The sequence below is a fragment of the Cricetulus griseus genome, chromosome 2 (genome assembly GCF_003668045.3).
Source record: "Cricetulus griseus strain 17A/GY chromosome 2, alternate assembly CriGri-PICRH-1.0, whole genome shotgun sequence".
Classification (NCBI taxonomy): domain Eukaryota; kingdom Metazoa; phylum Chordata; class Mammalia; order Rodentia; family Cricetidae; genus Cricetulus; species Cricetulus griseus.
The window spans coordinates 163564914-163580906 of NC_048595.1; the positions used below are offsets into that span (position 1 = coordinate 163564914).

The window sequence follows — 15993 nt, forward strand, 5'->3', positions numbered from 1 at the left end:
GACATATCCAAATCTGTCGATTTAAAACCTGAGCTACTCATATTTCACTACTGAATTATAAATTCCTTATCAACTCTGCATTTATTGGTCTTTTTTCCCCCCTTTTTAAAAAATTTAAATTAGAAACAAGCTTCTTTTACATATCAATCCCAGTTGTTTCCTCTCCTACTCTGGCTTATTCTTTTTGAAACACCCTTCTGGTGAGCTGCTTTAACACCAACACAGTTGGGCGCAACTTTCTGTTGAGGTCAGTGTCTTTTAAAGAAAGAGCCTACTCTCTTCTAAGCCTCAAATATAAAATGTATGGGCTCCTTATGTTTTCTTAAACATTTTATGGTTTTAACCTAGAATTTTGTGAGATAGTGTAACAACAGGTCCAGCTCTTTCTTCCAGGCAGTTATCCAACTGTTCCAGGCTCACTTTTCAAAGATTCTCCTCCTACTGGACTGCTCTGCCCTGGAATCTTTATGCAAACCCTCTGACAGTTTTTAATATTTTCTTACATTTTACTTTATGTATTTATAGTGCACATGCACACACATGCATGTTCAACAATGTCCATGTGGAGGGTCACAGCATATTCTGTGGAAGTCATTCTCTCCTTCATGAGTCAGTCCTGAGGACTGAGCTCAGATTGTCTCTCAGGTCTGGTGGTAAGCACTTTAGACCACTAAACCATCTCCCCAGCCCTCAAATATGTTTCCATCTATTTTAGTTCTTTTTATGCCAATGATACTCTGTAAGTATTAAAGCCCATTAACTTAATATTACTGAGTGCATGATTAATCTGTTGATTTATCATCTGGCAGTTTCAACATCTGAGTTGTATCTTGGTTGGCCATCTCAAAAGGAAGGGCAAGTTTTCCTTCTCTGAAGTTGAGTAATTTAGGATTCTGAGCAAGACCTGGTGGAGTAGGTGATGGAGATTCTTTTCTAGGTTTAGTCCCGTTCTTCCATCATTAATTTCTGCTTCGTGTGGATGGAATCAAATGGCATACTCTTTGAGCAAGACAAATCACTTTCTCCCATTTCTTTTAGATATTATACTTCAGCTGGTCAAGGTGACACATGCCTTTAATCCAGTACTAGTAAAGCAGAGGCAGGCTGATACCTGAGTTTGAGGTCAGACTGGTCTACAAAGTGAGTTGCAGGACAGCTAAGGCTGTTACGAAGAGAAACCCTGTCTCCAAAACCCAAATGAATAAATAATCAACAAATAATCTATTTGTTTAATCTTCAGCAGGCTGCCTGCTCCACATGTGATCAGTCAGTGATCTCCAACACCATTAAAAAATATGTAGAGCTCCCCCCCTCCCCATATAGCTCACTGCATTCCTTGCTGGGATTCCGGTCTCAATTTTTAGTGCTGTATGTGTACAGTGTTGACTTGTGGTACACTTCAGGTCAGAGACACAGTAAGTTCTGCATATTTTGTGTAGATAAAAGCAAAGTCTACCATACCACTCATTCTCTTCTTCCAACTGGCAAATACTATCTAAAATCTGCCTGTTCTTGTTTCTCTGTTACCTATGCTCTTCAGTTCCTGTAGCCTGTTATGTGACCTGACTATGCCAAGTAAAACCCAACTCTCCTTCCTTTGCTTTCTTTTGGCAAAGCTTTGGAATGTCATGCAGAGATCTTAGATGTCTTTTAAGCAAACTATATTTCTAGGTATTTTAATTTTACTGGTGGAATTATTTTATTATCACACTTCCATTTGTTTGAGCTACTATTTATAAAAATAGTACTGGTTTCAGATAGACAATAAATCTGTAAAGGATAGCCTCGCTGAATTTACTCATTTGTTTTTTTCTTCATTAATAATTATGTCACAGAAAGAACGGTGATCCACTCCCTCATCTTTGTTTTCTGGACTTTTCACTAACTCACTGAACTGTTTAGTTCCTCCACTGAAATAATGAACCAAAACACAAGAGTAGGTGTTTTTATCTAGTTAATGATCTTACAGAAATTAAGGTCTTCTGTAATTAAATGTATGGTATCTCTTTTCTTAAATGTCCTTAATCAAATAAAGAGACTCCAACCTACTGGGAGTACAAATGGGACTATGAACTTTGTTAAGATGCTTTTTACCTTAACCTTCAGGTTTCTCTCTGCTGTTAATTCGAAGAATTACAACGATTAAATATTGGAAGTAACATACTAATATTACAGTTAGCATAGCATAGATTATACTCAATTATGATGCATTTTCCTTTTATTACACATCAGCTGAATAGATACCAACAATTTTTATCTGTTTCTAACAAATTCTAGCCTATAATTCTTTTAGTGACATCCTTGTCAAGTTTAAATAAATACTTGTACCCTTGTTTGGTTTGGCATAGCCCTTCTTAGATATAGGATCCAAAAGGAAAACTGCAATGTTCCCCGGTATTTTTTATGTCTACCTGTAGGTGTTATCACAATGCTAATTGAAATTCTCCTAGATGTTCCCTGTCTTTGAAAACTATCACAGACATACAATATCCTTGGGCATTGAAATGATTTAATATCAAATCTAAAAATGGTTTGTAGGACTATTTCAAGCCACATGAAAATTATGAACTTTTTACTTAAAAGAAATAGACAGATAGATATAGCTAATGCTGAAAAGAGTACAAAAATTTTAATACAGCATATGCACTTTCTAATTTATTTTCACATATAGTCTTAAACAATTCAAAAAATAGTATCCCAAATAGAAAACAATCCTAATAAAAAATACATCATTTTAATCTTTCAAATTAGATGCAGAGAAATCTGGAATATAACCACATAAGACAGGGATAACTTTAAAAAATGCAACCTTGTAAAAGTCACGGCACAGATTTTTGAAATTCTTTAATTAGGGTGTAAAGAATGCTTTCATGGGCCTGAGAGACGGTTCAGTGAGTAAAGCAGCTTGCAGTCAAGCCACATGACCTGAGTTCAAACTCTGGTACCCACACAGTAAAACGAGAGCACTAACTTCTGTAAATTGTTCTCCAATTCCCACATACCTACTCCCTTACAAATAAATGGTTTTGAAATGTCTTTATAATGTAACAAGAAATATTCAAAAATTAGCACACCACCAAATAAAAATCAACTCCCACTTATATAGCAAGGGGTTTTGCATATAGAGGTCAAATGTTTAGGTAATATGCAGACTACCTTCTAATTACACCTGGTAATGCAAATGCCATAAGACACCATACACAAGCAATAGGGAAGCCTTTTTATTTATTTGAGACAATATCTCACTATGTAGTTCTGGCTGGCCAGGACTCACTATGAAACCAGGTTTGTTTCCAACTCAGATCCACCTGCCTCTGCCTCTGCCTCTATAAAGTGCTGGGCTTTTAAAGACATTGAAGCATGCCTGGCTTGGGAAAACTCTTTTAAGTTACTTTTTCATTATAAATTTTTGTTTAGTATCAATCTTTTTCAACATAAACGAAAATAACCTTCCATTACCACCACCCCCCATCCTCTACCACCGTAGCAATGTTAGGTGAAATTATATCCTCTCAAATACAGGTAAAAGCCTAAAGGGCAGTTTTAAAAGAAAAAGGCCAAGATGACTGATTTAACCAGTGTCTCCGAATATGTTTCAAGTCCGATTCCAGCATCTGTTGATCAGTTTCTCACGAGTTTCAAAATGACACTTGCTATAATACATCCTGTAACAACCCCAAAGCGGGGCTCTTGATAATAAATACTGAGCCAAGGCTGAGGTGGCAGCTCAGTTGGTGAAGTGCTTGCCACTCAAGTACAACAAACTTGAGTTTAGACACCAGCACCCGGGATTCCAGTGTTGGAAAGGCAGACAGGTTATTCTGCCACTTGCTGACTGGCCAAGTCTTCCTGAATTAGTGAGCTACGATTCAGTGAAATCTGCCTCAAAAATAAGGTGAACAATGATTAAGACATCCACTGTCACTTCTGTCCTCCACATACCTGAAAACACAAGTGTATATGTACACATACACGCTCTCGAACACAGTCTTAAAGTGTGTCTTTGTACTTGTGTATGCACACCATGTCATGGCACAGGTGTGATGGTCAGAGGACAAATTGAAGGAATTGGTTCTTCCATTAATCATGTAAGAACCCAGGTGTTAAACTTAGGTCACTGGGCTTCGCAGCAAGCCATCTTGATAGCTTCACCATTACTGTACTTAAAACCCTCACTCACTGGCATACCATGTCAAATATAACTTGAGAATAGGGTCTGTGACAGTTTCTCCTATCCACATTGAAGGTCTTCAGAATGACTTCTTAGTTTGTTGTGTGTTTGCTGGGGTTTGGGTGCATAGACTAGTACCTGACTTCTTGGAGAAGATTAAAAACTGAGAGGCCAGCCGGGCGGTGGGGGCTCACATCTTTAATCCTAGCTCTCGGGAGGCAGAGGCAGGTGGATCTCTATGAGTCTGAGGCCAGCCTGGTCTGCAGAGTGAATTCTGGGATGGCCACGGTAGCTACACTGAGAAACCCTGACTTGCAAAACTAAGAAAAAAAGAAAAGAACTGAGAGGCCAGCCAGAGCTGTTCTTTATAGCACTGTAGTAAAGAAAGGTCGTGATGACAGCGCAAGGTCATCCCAGTGACTGAAAAGATAACAAGATAGTAAACGTTATGTTGAAAGGAACAAGAGAACCCAGCTTTGTTGGGTCTGAATGATCTAGGCATAGCAGCCCAAGATATTAGTTTCTGGGCAAATAAGTGGAGGGAAGAGAATCAGCATTAGGGTGTCTAACTTCTGCAAGGTCTCTCCTCTTGTTATATCACAACCCTGTTAATCCTGAACTCGGCAGGCAGTAGAAGTGACAGCTGGACAGTCCTGGGGAATGTGCAGTATAATTAAATGTGATACAAAAATTTGATTTAAGTCAGGCAGAATTTTTAATTTCCAAAGGTATTTGTCATTTGTACTTGTCTGGACATGACTAGAAACCTTGTGATATAGCTTTTGGGAATATAGTCTGACATGAGCTTGTTGGGGACAGTAGTACTTGGAGGGCTCTCACCAGGGCTACCATTTGATTTTTCTGTTGACATACCTATTAGTTACTGATCTTGTTTTTGTATTTGTGGTAGATGGTACCAGATGATCCTGTTTTAGTTTTTTATATGGAGTTCAAGTATCTATTGTAGTTTTCTGTCCATTTTGTCTTTTCCTTTGATTGATTGATTGATTGATTGATATAAAAATCCTTTGTGCAAGCCCTACAGAAATGTTGGGACACTCCAACTGTGAACATGGGTCAAATCCACTGTTGTCAGGTCTGTGGTCTGACTTCCATCTTGATATTGCTACATTCCTACTTGCAGGTGGGATATAAGCAAGACACAGCTGGCCAATGTTCTAACAAACAGAAGAAAGAAAAATGGGGAAAAAAAAAACTTGTACAAAGACAATGGAGAGATCATGTGGAGTCATGGAATCCAAATGAGGTAAAATTGTGAAGAGAGAAAGTTTTGGAAGTGAACTGAATTTCTGTGCCCCCCCCCCGCCCCCCAGGACACTGTAGGTCGTAGGCACAGGCTGAGGGCCAACACTAGTCTGGAGGAAATCCCTCTTAAGGAAAAGAACACAGTAAAACTCTTGATATTCACAAGTCTCTCACTAAACTCAAGAGTAGAAAAGGGCAGAAGTAAACTTGCTAGAGTTTGAGAGATTGGATGACAACCTATCAGTTTTTGTATTAAATTCCCAGGAGAACACTGTTTTGTAGATGAGGTGTAAACCAACATAGACCTACACCAAATTAAAATGCAACCAGACCCAATCTAATACAATCAGCCTCTCTCACATTTCTACCTTACACTGGTAGATCATTTTCATGAAATTAACATTTGCACCAATTATAATTTCTTCTGTATTTGAATGTTTTTATGTGACAGGGAGATACCACCTTATTTTCATGACATATGAAGAGGCAGGAAAATGTGAATGACAATCTAAAGAATAATCAGGCAGCATTAGCAGACTAATAAGATGTCCCAGATATTAACAGCTGGAAATATTTTAATGTTAACTATTACAAATATACCAAAGGAAAAGACAAAACAGACAAAAAATTACAATAGATACCTGGACTCCATATAAAAAACTAAAACCGAGGATCATCTGGTACCATCTACCACAAATATAAAAACAAGATCAGTAACTAACTGATATGTCAACCAAAAAAAATCACAAATTCAAAATGAGTGAAGAAAAAAAAAAAAAAAGAGTGCCAAGACTTACGTAACAGAAGAGACATTTAATTTCAGCCCAAGTACAGAGAAGACAAAGTAACATAAGATATCCCAAAGTGGTGTCTTACTCCATCACTACTGTACTTCCTACATGGTAATGTGCTTACCTGTGTTGTCAGTGGTGACTACACAAGCCCCTAAGTACTTTACTATAGACAGGAGGTAAGAAGAGTAAATACCACTCTCAAAGGCTGTCTTAATGATTTCGCTGGTCCCAGAAAGCAGTTAGTCATATAGTAACAGTGTGGGCAAACTGAAACAGCTCCAGTTAGAACTGGAAACAGACTAAAGATATTAAGAAAACAAAATGGTTGTCTGTACCACTTCAGCTAGGATGAGTTTCTCCCTGAAGCCAACGCAATAAATTATGGCACAAGAAAGATCTTGCTTTTTTACCCCAGATGTTAACAACTAATATTCATATTATAGGGGCTATTTAATCTGGGCATAATTCACTAATTTTTACAGAAGAACAAAGGTCCTAAATCTCTGATGAAGTGAATGATAAAAATAAAATAAAATCCTATGTGGGCTGGGTCAATGGCTCAGTGGGCAAAAGCACTTGTTGCAAGAACATGAGGGCCTGAGTTGGAATCCCCAGAATCCATGTAAAACCCAGACACAGTATGAGCATCTCTAATTGCAGAGCTCCTACAGGGAGATGGGAGGCAAAGAAAGGAAAACACCTGAAAACTTGTGACACAGCTAGCCTGGTATACACATGGAAAAACAAAGAAAACGTCTCAGACAAGGTGGAAGACAAGAATGCCACCTGAGCTTGTCCTCTAATCTCCACACAAATGCTGTGGCGTGCAGACACACACACACACAGATGAAAACAAAAATTCCATAACTGAATTATTATATATATAACAAAAAGGGCCTTGAATGTTAGTATTATAAGGAGACTCCCTTAAAACCCCTAAAAATCATAAAGGTAAGCATCTGAAAATCATCAAGTCTCACAAGTGCCTTTCAAAGCATTTTACAAGATCCTTAACCACAACCCAAGCACTTTCACAATTTGTAAACAGAATATATAAAAACTGTAATTGTATGCTAAGGCTGATAAAAAAGTTACCATTACTTAAAACTCTTGATTTATACTTTCATTGATCTTATTGGTTTTACAAATAAACTAAAAATTTAAATTAACTAAATTATACGTAATACAATGTTGCCTTACCAAAGCTTTTTCTAAGAAGGATGGGTAATACAATTAAATGGCTACAATTCAATGCATGTTCTTTTGAAAAACTTGAAAGTGAAAATGTGGAATATGTGATAATGTTTCAAATAAACTATTCATGGCCAATGCTTCATAGCTTACAACTATCACACCATTTCAATGGGCCAGAGACTGGACTGTAAAAGTACTCAGTCCACCAACACCACCTATCCCATGCAAGGAAACACTAAAATTTGCTAGGCTCCATGGCTCATGAGCGTACTGAGTAAACAAACTCAAAACCAGACCATCAAAGGCAAATGCAGAGCTCTCCATCGGTGCTCCACACAGAACCACACTTACCCCTACAATGCATAACTAGGAGGGAAACTAACCTCTTCTGAAGGAAACACCAGCATTTAAGAAGAATAAAAGAATACTAGTTTGGGTTCCAGATGACTTCTCTCTATCCTAGTTTGCCCAGACAAGTAAAAGCATCTGAATAGGAATCCAGAAAAGAAGTTGACAATCTCAACGAAGTTCTTTTGATTACCCTGATGTTTGAAAGTTTAGAAGATGCAAAAGAAAAACCCAGTATCAATGACCACACTAGAAACTTACTATCCTGAAGGGACACCGTCCAACAAGCATAATGACGCTGGGAGGAAAACTGGTGAAAAGAAGAAGGTGTAAGGCTATTTTCCAGTAGTATATTCTAGGCTGACTTTCAACCATGTGCACATACTGCTTCCATGTTTCTAAGTAACACACTTCTGGAGGCAGGACATGTGTGTTGTGTGTAAAAGAATCCTTACTAATAAAACAATAAACTTGGTCTTTATTTTTTTAATTGAGGTTTCTTTTCTTTTTCTTGAGACAGGCTCTTGCTGTGTATATAGCCCAAACTTAGTGGAATTTAACACCTTTTGGGCCTGTAAGCACTAAGACTACAGGCAACCAGGTTCAGTTCAAAACTGCCTTTAACAGAAAAATTGACTTCAAAGAACTCCAAACATGGCACTAACTTCAGCAGCATATAAACTAAAACTGGAATGACACAGAAAAATACAAAAAGTGAACAAGAGGTAGATTAAGAAGGCAAGAATTAAATTACCCTCAATCCTATTTAAACATTTAACTGTAGTCACTCTAAGGGTAAAGCACTTTTACATGTAACATTAGGAAAATATTATAGAGCCATTTCTTTTTCTTGTCTATCCATAATAACTACCACTAAAAACTTAGTATGCTTCTTTTTTGAAAGTTTCATGATTGAACACAACATATTAAATGCATGCTTTATCAAACTACAAATATACGTAGTTTTATTTCTCAGCTGTTTATGCTGAGAAATAAAACTATGTGAGTAAATAAAACTTTGTGAGCACAAAGTTTTCTTGGCTCATCAAGATGATGCCTAAGTCCTTCTTAAACCCAAGTGTGTGTCATCTTATTTCCTGTCACAGCAACATCCTGTAATGTGTGATAAACTTGACCTTGCCCTGCAACAATTATCTGGGTTTTGTTTGAAAAAAAAAAAAAACAGTCAACTGTAGTTAGTATCTGTAACTTTGCATTTGTTCACAAGTGAAACTAGTAGAGCTTTCTGTTTTACCATGCTTGTTCAACTGTGGCATAAAACAAGTTGGATAAGTTTCCTTTAGAGTTAAAGAAACTAAAAGGACTTCAAAAAAGTCTTTCCTATAGTAAAAAGCATTGCAAAAACATGAGAAATCTTTCACTGTTCCCTTAACTGTTTCCTTAAAATGAAAGACTTTAAAAGTGATTACATGACCAAAGCTATTCCAACTTAAGCTTGGAAACACAAATTCTGTGTTCCTACACACGCATACATAATGGCTACGGCTACTATGGAATTGCTATTTTAGGTCCTTTGGTAACTTGCTTTTAATTTTGTAACTCCATTCCTATCAGAGGTTTTGATTTTGCTTATTTTTTGTAGCTAAAATATATTAGAAGCTTTAGTTGTTGTTTTTTTCCCCCTGACTCAATTCCTATTCTGATTTTATAACTGAGTTTTCTCCCTTTCCCTGGTCTTAAAAACTCAAGAGACAGGAGGATTCCCTGAAACTGTGTTGTCTGGCCCAGACTTCCAGGTCCAGTTTCATTTGAGTTGCTCTGTGCCGTCTGCTCCACTACACATCATGGTAAGACACATGACTGGTGCTGTTATCGTTCCAGCTTCCAACCCTCTGAGGCACCTGCCATCAGGGCATCAGGGGAACAGAAAGCCAGAGCTTTCCTGGGCAATTTTACTCCCACTCTAGTATTAGTGGCGCAAAGGGCAAAGGGGGGAAAACTGCTCTGACTCAATGAAACAGGTATGTTAGCTGTAAACACTTGCTATATTTTAAGCCAACATGTTCTCCACCAACTGACCTTGTAACTTTAAGCTTGAAAAATCTTAAGATATTTATTTTATTAACAACTTACTTGCAATAGTGAATGTGGTTAAATACATTTTGCATCACATTTTAAGTAACTGTTTAAACTGGTCTTAGATTACGGACAAAACTCATGAATTCATATGGCTTAGATTATCTTTCCAATTCTCACCTCCCATATTTTACAATACATAACTGAGGTGACTTAATTTTAATTTAAGACTTACTGTTTAAAGATATTTTAGTTAAGAAATGACTGATACTTAATTTTTCTATTTCTATTAAAGTTTTAAAATATACAACATCAAACTACATGTAAGAAGTCACAGTTTTTTGACCAATAACAAACCATACAAACAAATCTACATTAAAAAAAACATACTTGTCACAGGGCAAGCTGGCACTGACCAGGAAGCTTCCTTCCTGCTGGTTAGCTTTCACAGTACAGGAAGGCACTATTTGTGGGTTGCTGGAGGAAGGCATCAACAGTCTTGGCCAGGTGTATATCCTGTTAACTACAGTAATGACAGTGCAATGTGCCCCTTGGTACAATAGTGCCATGGGTGTAACTAGACAACCAACAGTTTTCTGATTAGATTTAAGGCCTTGTTGGGGGGGGGGGGGACAAAAACCACATACTTGGTACTATAAATTTGGCCAAAACCTATGGCTGGGGAGCTCAGAGGCTTCAGGGGTGAACCTACTACTATTATTCTACTACATGAACATAATATCAAACTGCCCTCTAAATTTTTATCTCTACACCCATAGATCAATGCCACTCAACTCTCAGAGACTTTTTTTTGTACAGGAGAATTGGTTAACAAAGAAACTTAAACTGAGCAGTGCTGAGATAAGTGCAGCCAGCCATAAAAGGAACATCAGTATCACACTCATCCCAAGCTGTCTAAGGAACCACTGTGGAAGAGGGAGTGGGAATATCTTAAAAGCCAGAGGTTGGGGAGGACTGTATTCAAAGTGTCTTCTAAACATGACAGGACTGCTACACTCATAAACTCATGTAGTTTAAATACCCACAAAGGGCCTGTACAATATCAAAGCAGTTAACATTCTAGCATGTGTGGGAAGGGGTTCACAAGTTCCCACCCCTATTGTGGAGCTATTGACTGATGGCTTCTAGAAAAGGGAGAGTCGAGTTTCTTTAAGAATGTGGCCTCTGGTGGGTCAAGCAGTTTAAGTGGATGACCCACACTCCTGAGTATATGAGCAGCACAAACTACAATCAGTGTTGGTTTTGTTTTAAGAGGATAAAGTTGCAAGCCAGTGAGGAGGGGTGGGGTCAGGAAGTATGTCTGGGAGGATTTGGGGAGGAGAAGGTGAGTACCATCAAAATACATTTATTCTCAAGGAATAAAAACATTATTTTTTAAAAAGAATGGTAAATCAAATAAACTTTGCTTAATCTTTTTTTTTTTTTTTTTTTTTTTGGTTTTTCAAGACAGGGTTATACTCTGTGTAGCTTTGGAGCCTATCCTGGAACTAGCTCTTGTAGACTAGGCTGGTCTCAAACTCATGGCGATCCGCCTGCCTCTGCCTCCCGAGTGCTGGGATTAAAAGCATGCACCACCACGGCCCGGCTAACTTTCCTTAATCTTAACAGTCAAACCAAGGTAATCTTTTAATTGGGTAAAAGAGCATATTTTAATAATGAAAAAGATCTATAATAGAAAATTTCCAAAAGTAACTATAAGTCGAACAGAAAAGAAGGTAAGGTGCCCTCCAAGATAAAGCCCCACATGGGTCATTTGTAACTGTCACCTGTTACTTCCAGAGTCCCACGTCTAGCCCACCTCATTCCAATAGCAATGGAGCCTTGCATGTACCCACTGATTACCCAGTCGGTGATCCTACCTCCATTCCAGACAGCCTCACTGAAACAGCAGTTTCAGGTACAGTAAGAGACTATCTCAGTAACTATGGTGGAGAAGTGATCAGGAAAGATTCCAACATTAGACTCTGGCCTCTATGTGTCCACATGGGTAATAAGCTCGAGTGTAGTACTTAAATTTAAGCTGCCAAATTGGGTGTGCAACAAACTTCTACAATCCTAGCGTCCTGGGGGCTGAAGCACGAAGATCTCAAGTTCAAGGCTATCCTGGGACACAGAGAAAAGCTAAGGGCAAAGGATGCATCTCAGTGGTAGAGTATTTGCTCATATGTATAGGTCCTGTATTTATTTGTTCAATCCTAGGACCATAAAAAAAAAAAAGCAAGATAAACAAAACAAAGGTGCCTTCTGGGTCTTCTTCTGTCCTTCTGAGTCATACTCAAGTGTACTCTCAAGTCCCTACAGAGCATGCTGTGGGTTCTCTCTACCTTCAGAATCACCCCCACTGTTACTAGCCCCTCAGTTCATACTCTACAGACATCTACTCACTGAGAATGAGCAACCCTTCACCAGTCCCTTGTCTCCAACTTCCAAGTCTCCATTCCACAGTGCAACTCCTGCTAGAACCAATTTCTCCTGACTAATTTCTACTCTCCACCCCAGACTCCCTGGGACAAGGCTTCCCACAGCTCCCCTTGGATAGAGGTCCTGGGGCGTGCTTCTTTCCTAAGACGTACTATACCTCCCTCACCAGCAAGCAAGAATTACCAAAGTTTACTTCCCTCACCAGCAAGCAAGCCGTCTGATAACAAATCTAGCCCATATAAGCCCAACAGTGGACACTTTAAATATTTACAAACTGAAATGCCACCAACCACACAACAAAAACTTAACAAGGAAAGCTTAACTTAATCCTAGATTTGCTGTAAGTCCTGTGATCTCCACTTCCAAACTCAGGCTAACCGAAGTCATTCTGAGTATCAGCATAGCCATGTCAGTCCAAGCCTCTGATCCTGCACTAGACTGTTACAGCATTATAAGTGATCTTCACATTTCCATTCACCCTAATACACACATTCATACACCTGCATGCACCCACATAGCACCACCACCTCTTCTTCCCCCTTGGCACTTGTCTATTGACAAGGATAACTTGGTAAAATACAGATTTTTTTTTTTAAATGCAGTTTCTTTTTTTTTTTTTTCAAGTCCTGTAGGGAGAAATCCTGATAGAGGTACCGTTGACCACGCCCACTTGAGCGCGGTCAGAGTTTAACAAGGGTTTAAGAAGGAGGGAGGTGCACACGAGGCTCTTTCCCCTGGCTGGGCTGACTAGGAAGCATTTCTGGATCTGTCCTGCTCAGGTGCAAACCTGGTCACTGGCTCCCTTTCGTGAGTACTTTTCCCCAATAAACTACCGTTTATCAACCTATCTCTAACTCCACTTTGTAATCATCTATAAAGTCCTTATTTGTTCCTTATGTAAATTATTTAGTCCAACATTCAAACTCCCCCAGATCCCTAATGCTAAGTTTTTTTCTCCCTGTCTTGGAATCTTTACACTGGCGCTTTCCCCTGGCTACATGACTCTGTCTCCCTGGAGACCAGCTCAAACCTTACCTCTCCAGTCAAAGTAGCTCTGTAACCTCCCACCTCACATGCTCCCTATCCCACCCCTGCACTTGTCTTCCGAGTTTATTACTTTCTCAAATTATGTTCACGTACTCAATAGATAACTCTCTCTTAGGTACTGTCTATTTGATCACTACATCCCCATTTGTCTAAATATAATACCATACACACACCAAGCATCTCATCAGCATTTGTAAAAACAAAAGAACAGTAACTTAAGACATACATAAAACAAAGTAAAAATGGCTAGTCTATCAAACAAGGCAGAAAACAATCTACTACATCTGCCAAGTAGAAGTCTGGTCTTACTGGGATCCATCATCTACAGGCATCGGGTGTATATTTCTCAAAGCTCACTGGAAACAAGCAAAGCCAGCCCTCACCTATGGCATTGCCATCACTCAGAACATTTGTTTTTTGGACACACACATGCAGCTATAATACACACAGAAAGCACTAGAACATATTATCAAATGACCTGCCACAACCCTTCTAACCATGGTACTTACCTATAAAATTGTACTCAAACTTTCAACCTCATGACAAACAGGTCCTTCCCATGTACAAGGCTGGCCTCTCCTACAGTACTTTCTTAAGTGTGTGTTTCACTGAGTGACCAAGGCAGAAGGAAACTACTAGCCAGTACTTGTCAGCCATAGTTTGGGATATTTGTTTAACTTCCATTCAATGATTTTTTTTTATTCACCATTCAATCATAGAGATGAAAATAGCATACAACTTCAAGTAACGGAGATAAAACAATATATCTCAGTATTGCTTGATTAAACCTTACTACTCAAGAAAGTAAACTGTAAAATAAACAGGCTTTAACTAACAAAATAAAATAATTGTATTTTAATAATCACTACGTATAGATGGCTTCCTGCAGGTACCCTCCCCAAGCCCAGCCCCTTGCCTCACTTACCTTGGGATGGTGACACATTTAGTATTGCAGTTCTGTGTGGTGATGGCTTTCTCAAGCTCATCTAATCGTCCCGTTTTCTTGAGCTTTTTCACCAGACTTTTCACTGCTTTCTCACACCACTTTTCTTCCTGTCCATTCTGTTCTCCACCACCTGCTCCTCCAGACCCACTGGCTGATTTTTTCCATCCCAGAAGCCTCTTCACCACTGGCGGAGTGAATGGCAAGATGGACGACATTTTCTTACCAACGGTACAATCCACACTCAGAAACAGCCTGGTAAATACACCCTAGAAAAGACATTGAAGCATTAATTTTAAAACTAACTTAAAAGTAGTGACTTCAACATGCTATAGAAGCACACCATAGCACACAAGAGAAATTCAAATTCTTCCATCTGAAGTCCTATACTCATGGAAATGCTGAATTGTGGCAACAAATCCTTCTAAAATAAGGATGATTCAAATCTTGGGCCAATATAGTTTTGCAAATAAAATCTTTATCAATGCTCTGGACAATATTACTAAAGCCATTCTCTTTAGTCTAAATTTTTCAAATTAACACTTGATGATAACAATATTTTCACTATGATCATTTTTTGTTTGTTTGTTTGTTTTCATCTTTAGGACTTCTATTCCCAAAAGATTTAGCAAAAATCAAGGCTTGGCATATATATACTTAAGTGGTAGGAATACTTGCCTAACATGAACAGGTTCTGGATTCCATTCTCCCAACAATGAGGGCTGGGAAGACTTTAAAATACATACAAACCCACTGTTGACAATGTTTTAACTTTTCATTAAGAATATAAAAAAGTAAGCATATGTGTGGCGAAAAGGCTTTATTCAACCTTGTCAGCATTAATTATATCTACTACTAACACCCGTTTTCATTTTTATCTAGTGATGTACACAATAAAACTAAGCACAAAGTGCCAGTCTTGTAACCCTAACCCTTCAAACATCAAGTTCAAGTACTGGCTACTGACTTCCCTTTACATCATGACTTACTTTCCTTCTCTTACTATGAAAATCACTCTGCAATTGCAATTAAATAATTATGTGACTATTATCTGAAGAGATCAACAGAAAGTTACTATGCAAGCATGTTTCTTTCTGTATAGCTTTTGGTACTCACCAGAATTAACTTGTCTTTTCATCTGCTTATTTTCTATGCACTTTATCACCAAATTTTCCTACTCTATGCCTGTCCCTCAATTAAATTTTGAATCATAGACATCAAAAATAAAAAACTGACTTTTTCAATCCATACACTCACATCCTAGAGCGCTGTCTCCTCCCACTCTGAACTGAACTAACAATCCCTGACCTGCAGCACTATTAGGAACTCCCTTCACCTCTCTGTGAGCTAAAGTTGCTGTTTTCTTAATACCATGTCTTATCTTTCTTACCTACTGTATCTATTGCTTCGTGGGGTATGTCAATCCTGAGAAAGAGACACAGATGTCCATAAGACTCTGTTGAACATATTTTGTGTACAATATTATTTATTTTTAGTTTTATCTATCCTTCTCCCACTTGTTGCAATGATTAAGATATGGTACTACCTTAATTTTCCTTAAACAAAAAGGGAAAATCGCCAATAGTTATTTCAACTCTGTAATTAGTGCCCATAAGAAAAGAACAGAGATCCTCCTGCTGATTCTTATCAAAGCCTGGAATCATCTAGCCTGGCTAGTTCAAAGGAAAATTTCATCTTATGGTTGTTTTGAGCCCAGGTGCAAAACAGACAATGCAATTCTTTTGGATAGC

General features: G+C 38.3%; 1 protein-coding gene across 4 annotated transcripts in view; it reads right to left on the reverse strand.

Annotated features, from left to right (window-relative positions):
• Smad2 (SMAD family member 2) overlaps positions 1-15993 on the reverse strand; it is a 67779-nt gene that overhangs the window by 29798 nt on the left and 21988 nt on the right. For all 4 annotated transcript variants that reach the window (XM_027397925.2, XM_035440050.1, XM_035440048.1 and 1 more), the window contains exon 2: positions 14225-14511. In XM_027397925.2, coding sequence (XP_027253726.1) covers positions 14225-14460 — 236 coding nt within the window. In that variant the 5' untranslated portion in view covers positions 14461-14511. The remainder of the gene's footprint in view (positions 1-14224; positions 14512-15993) is intronic.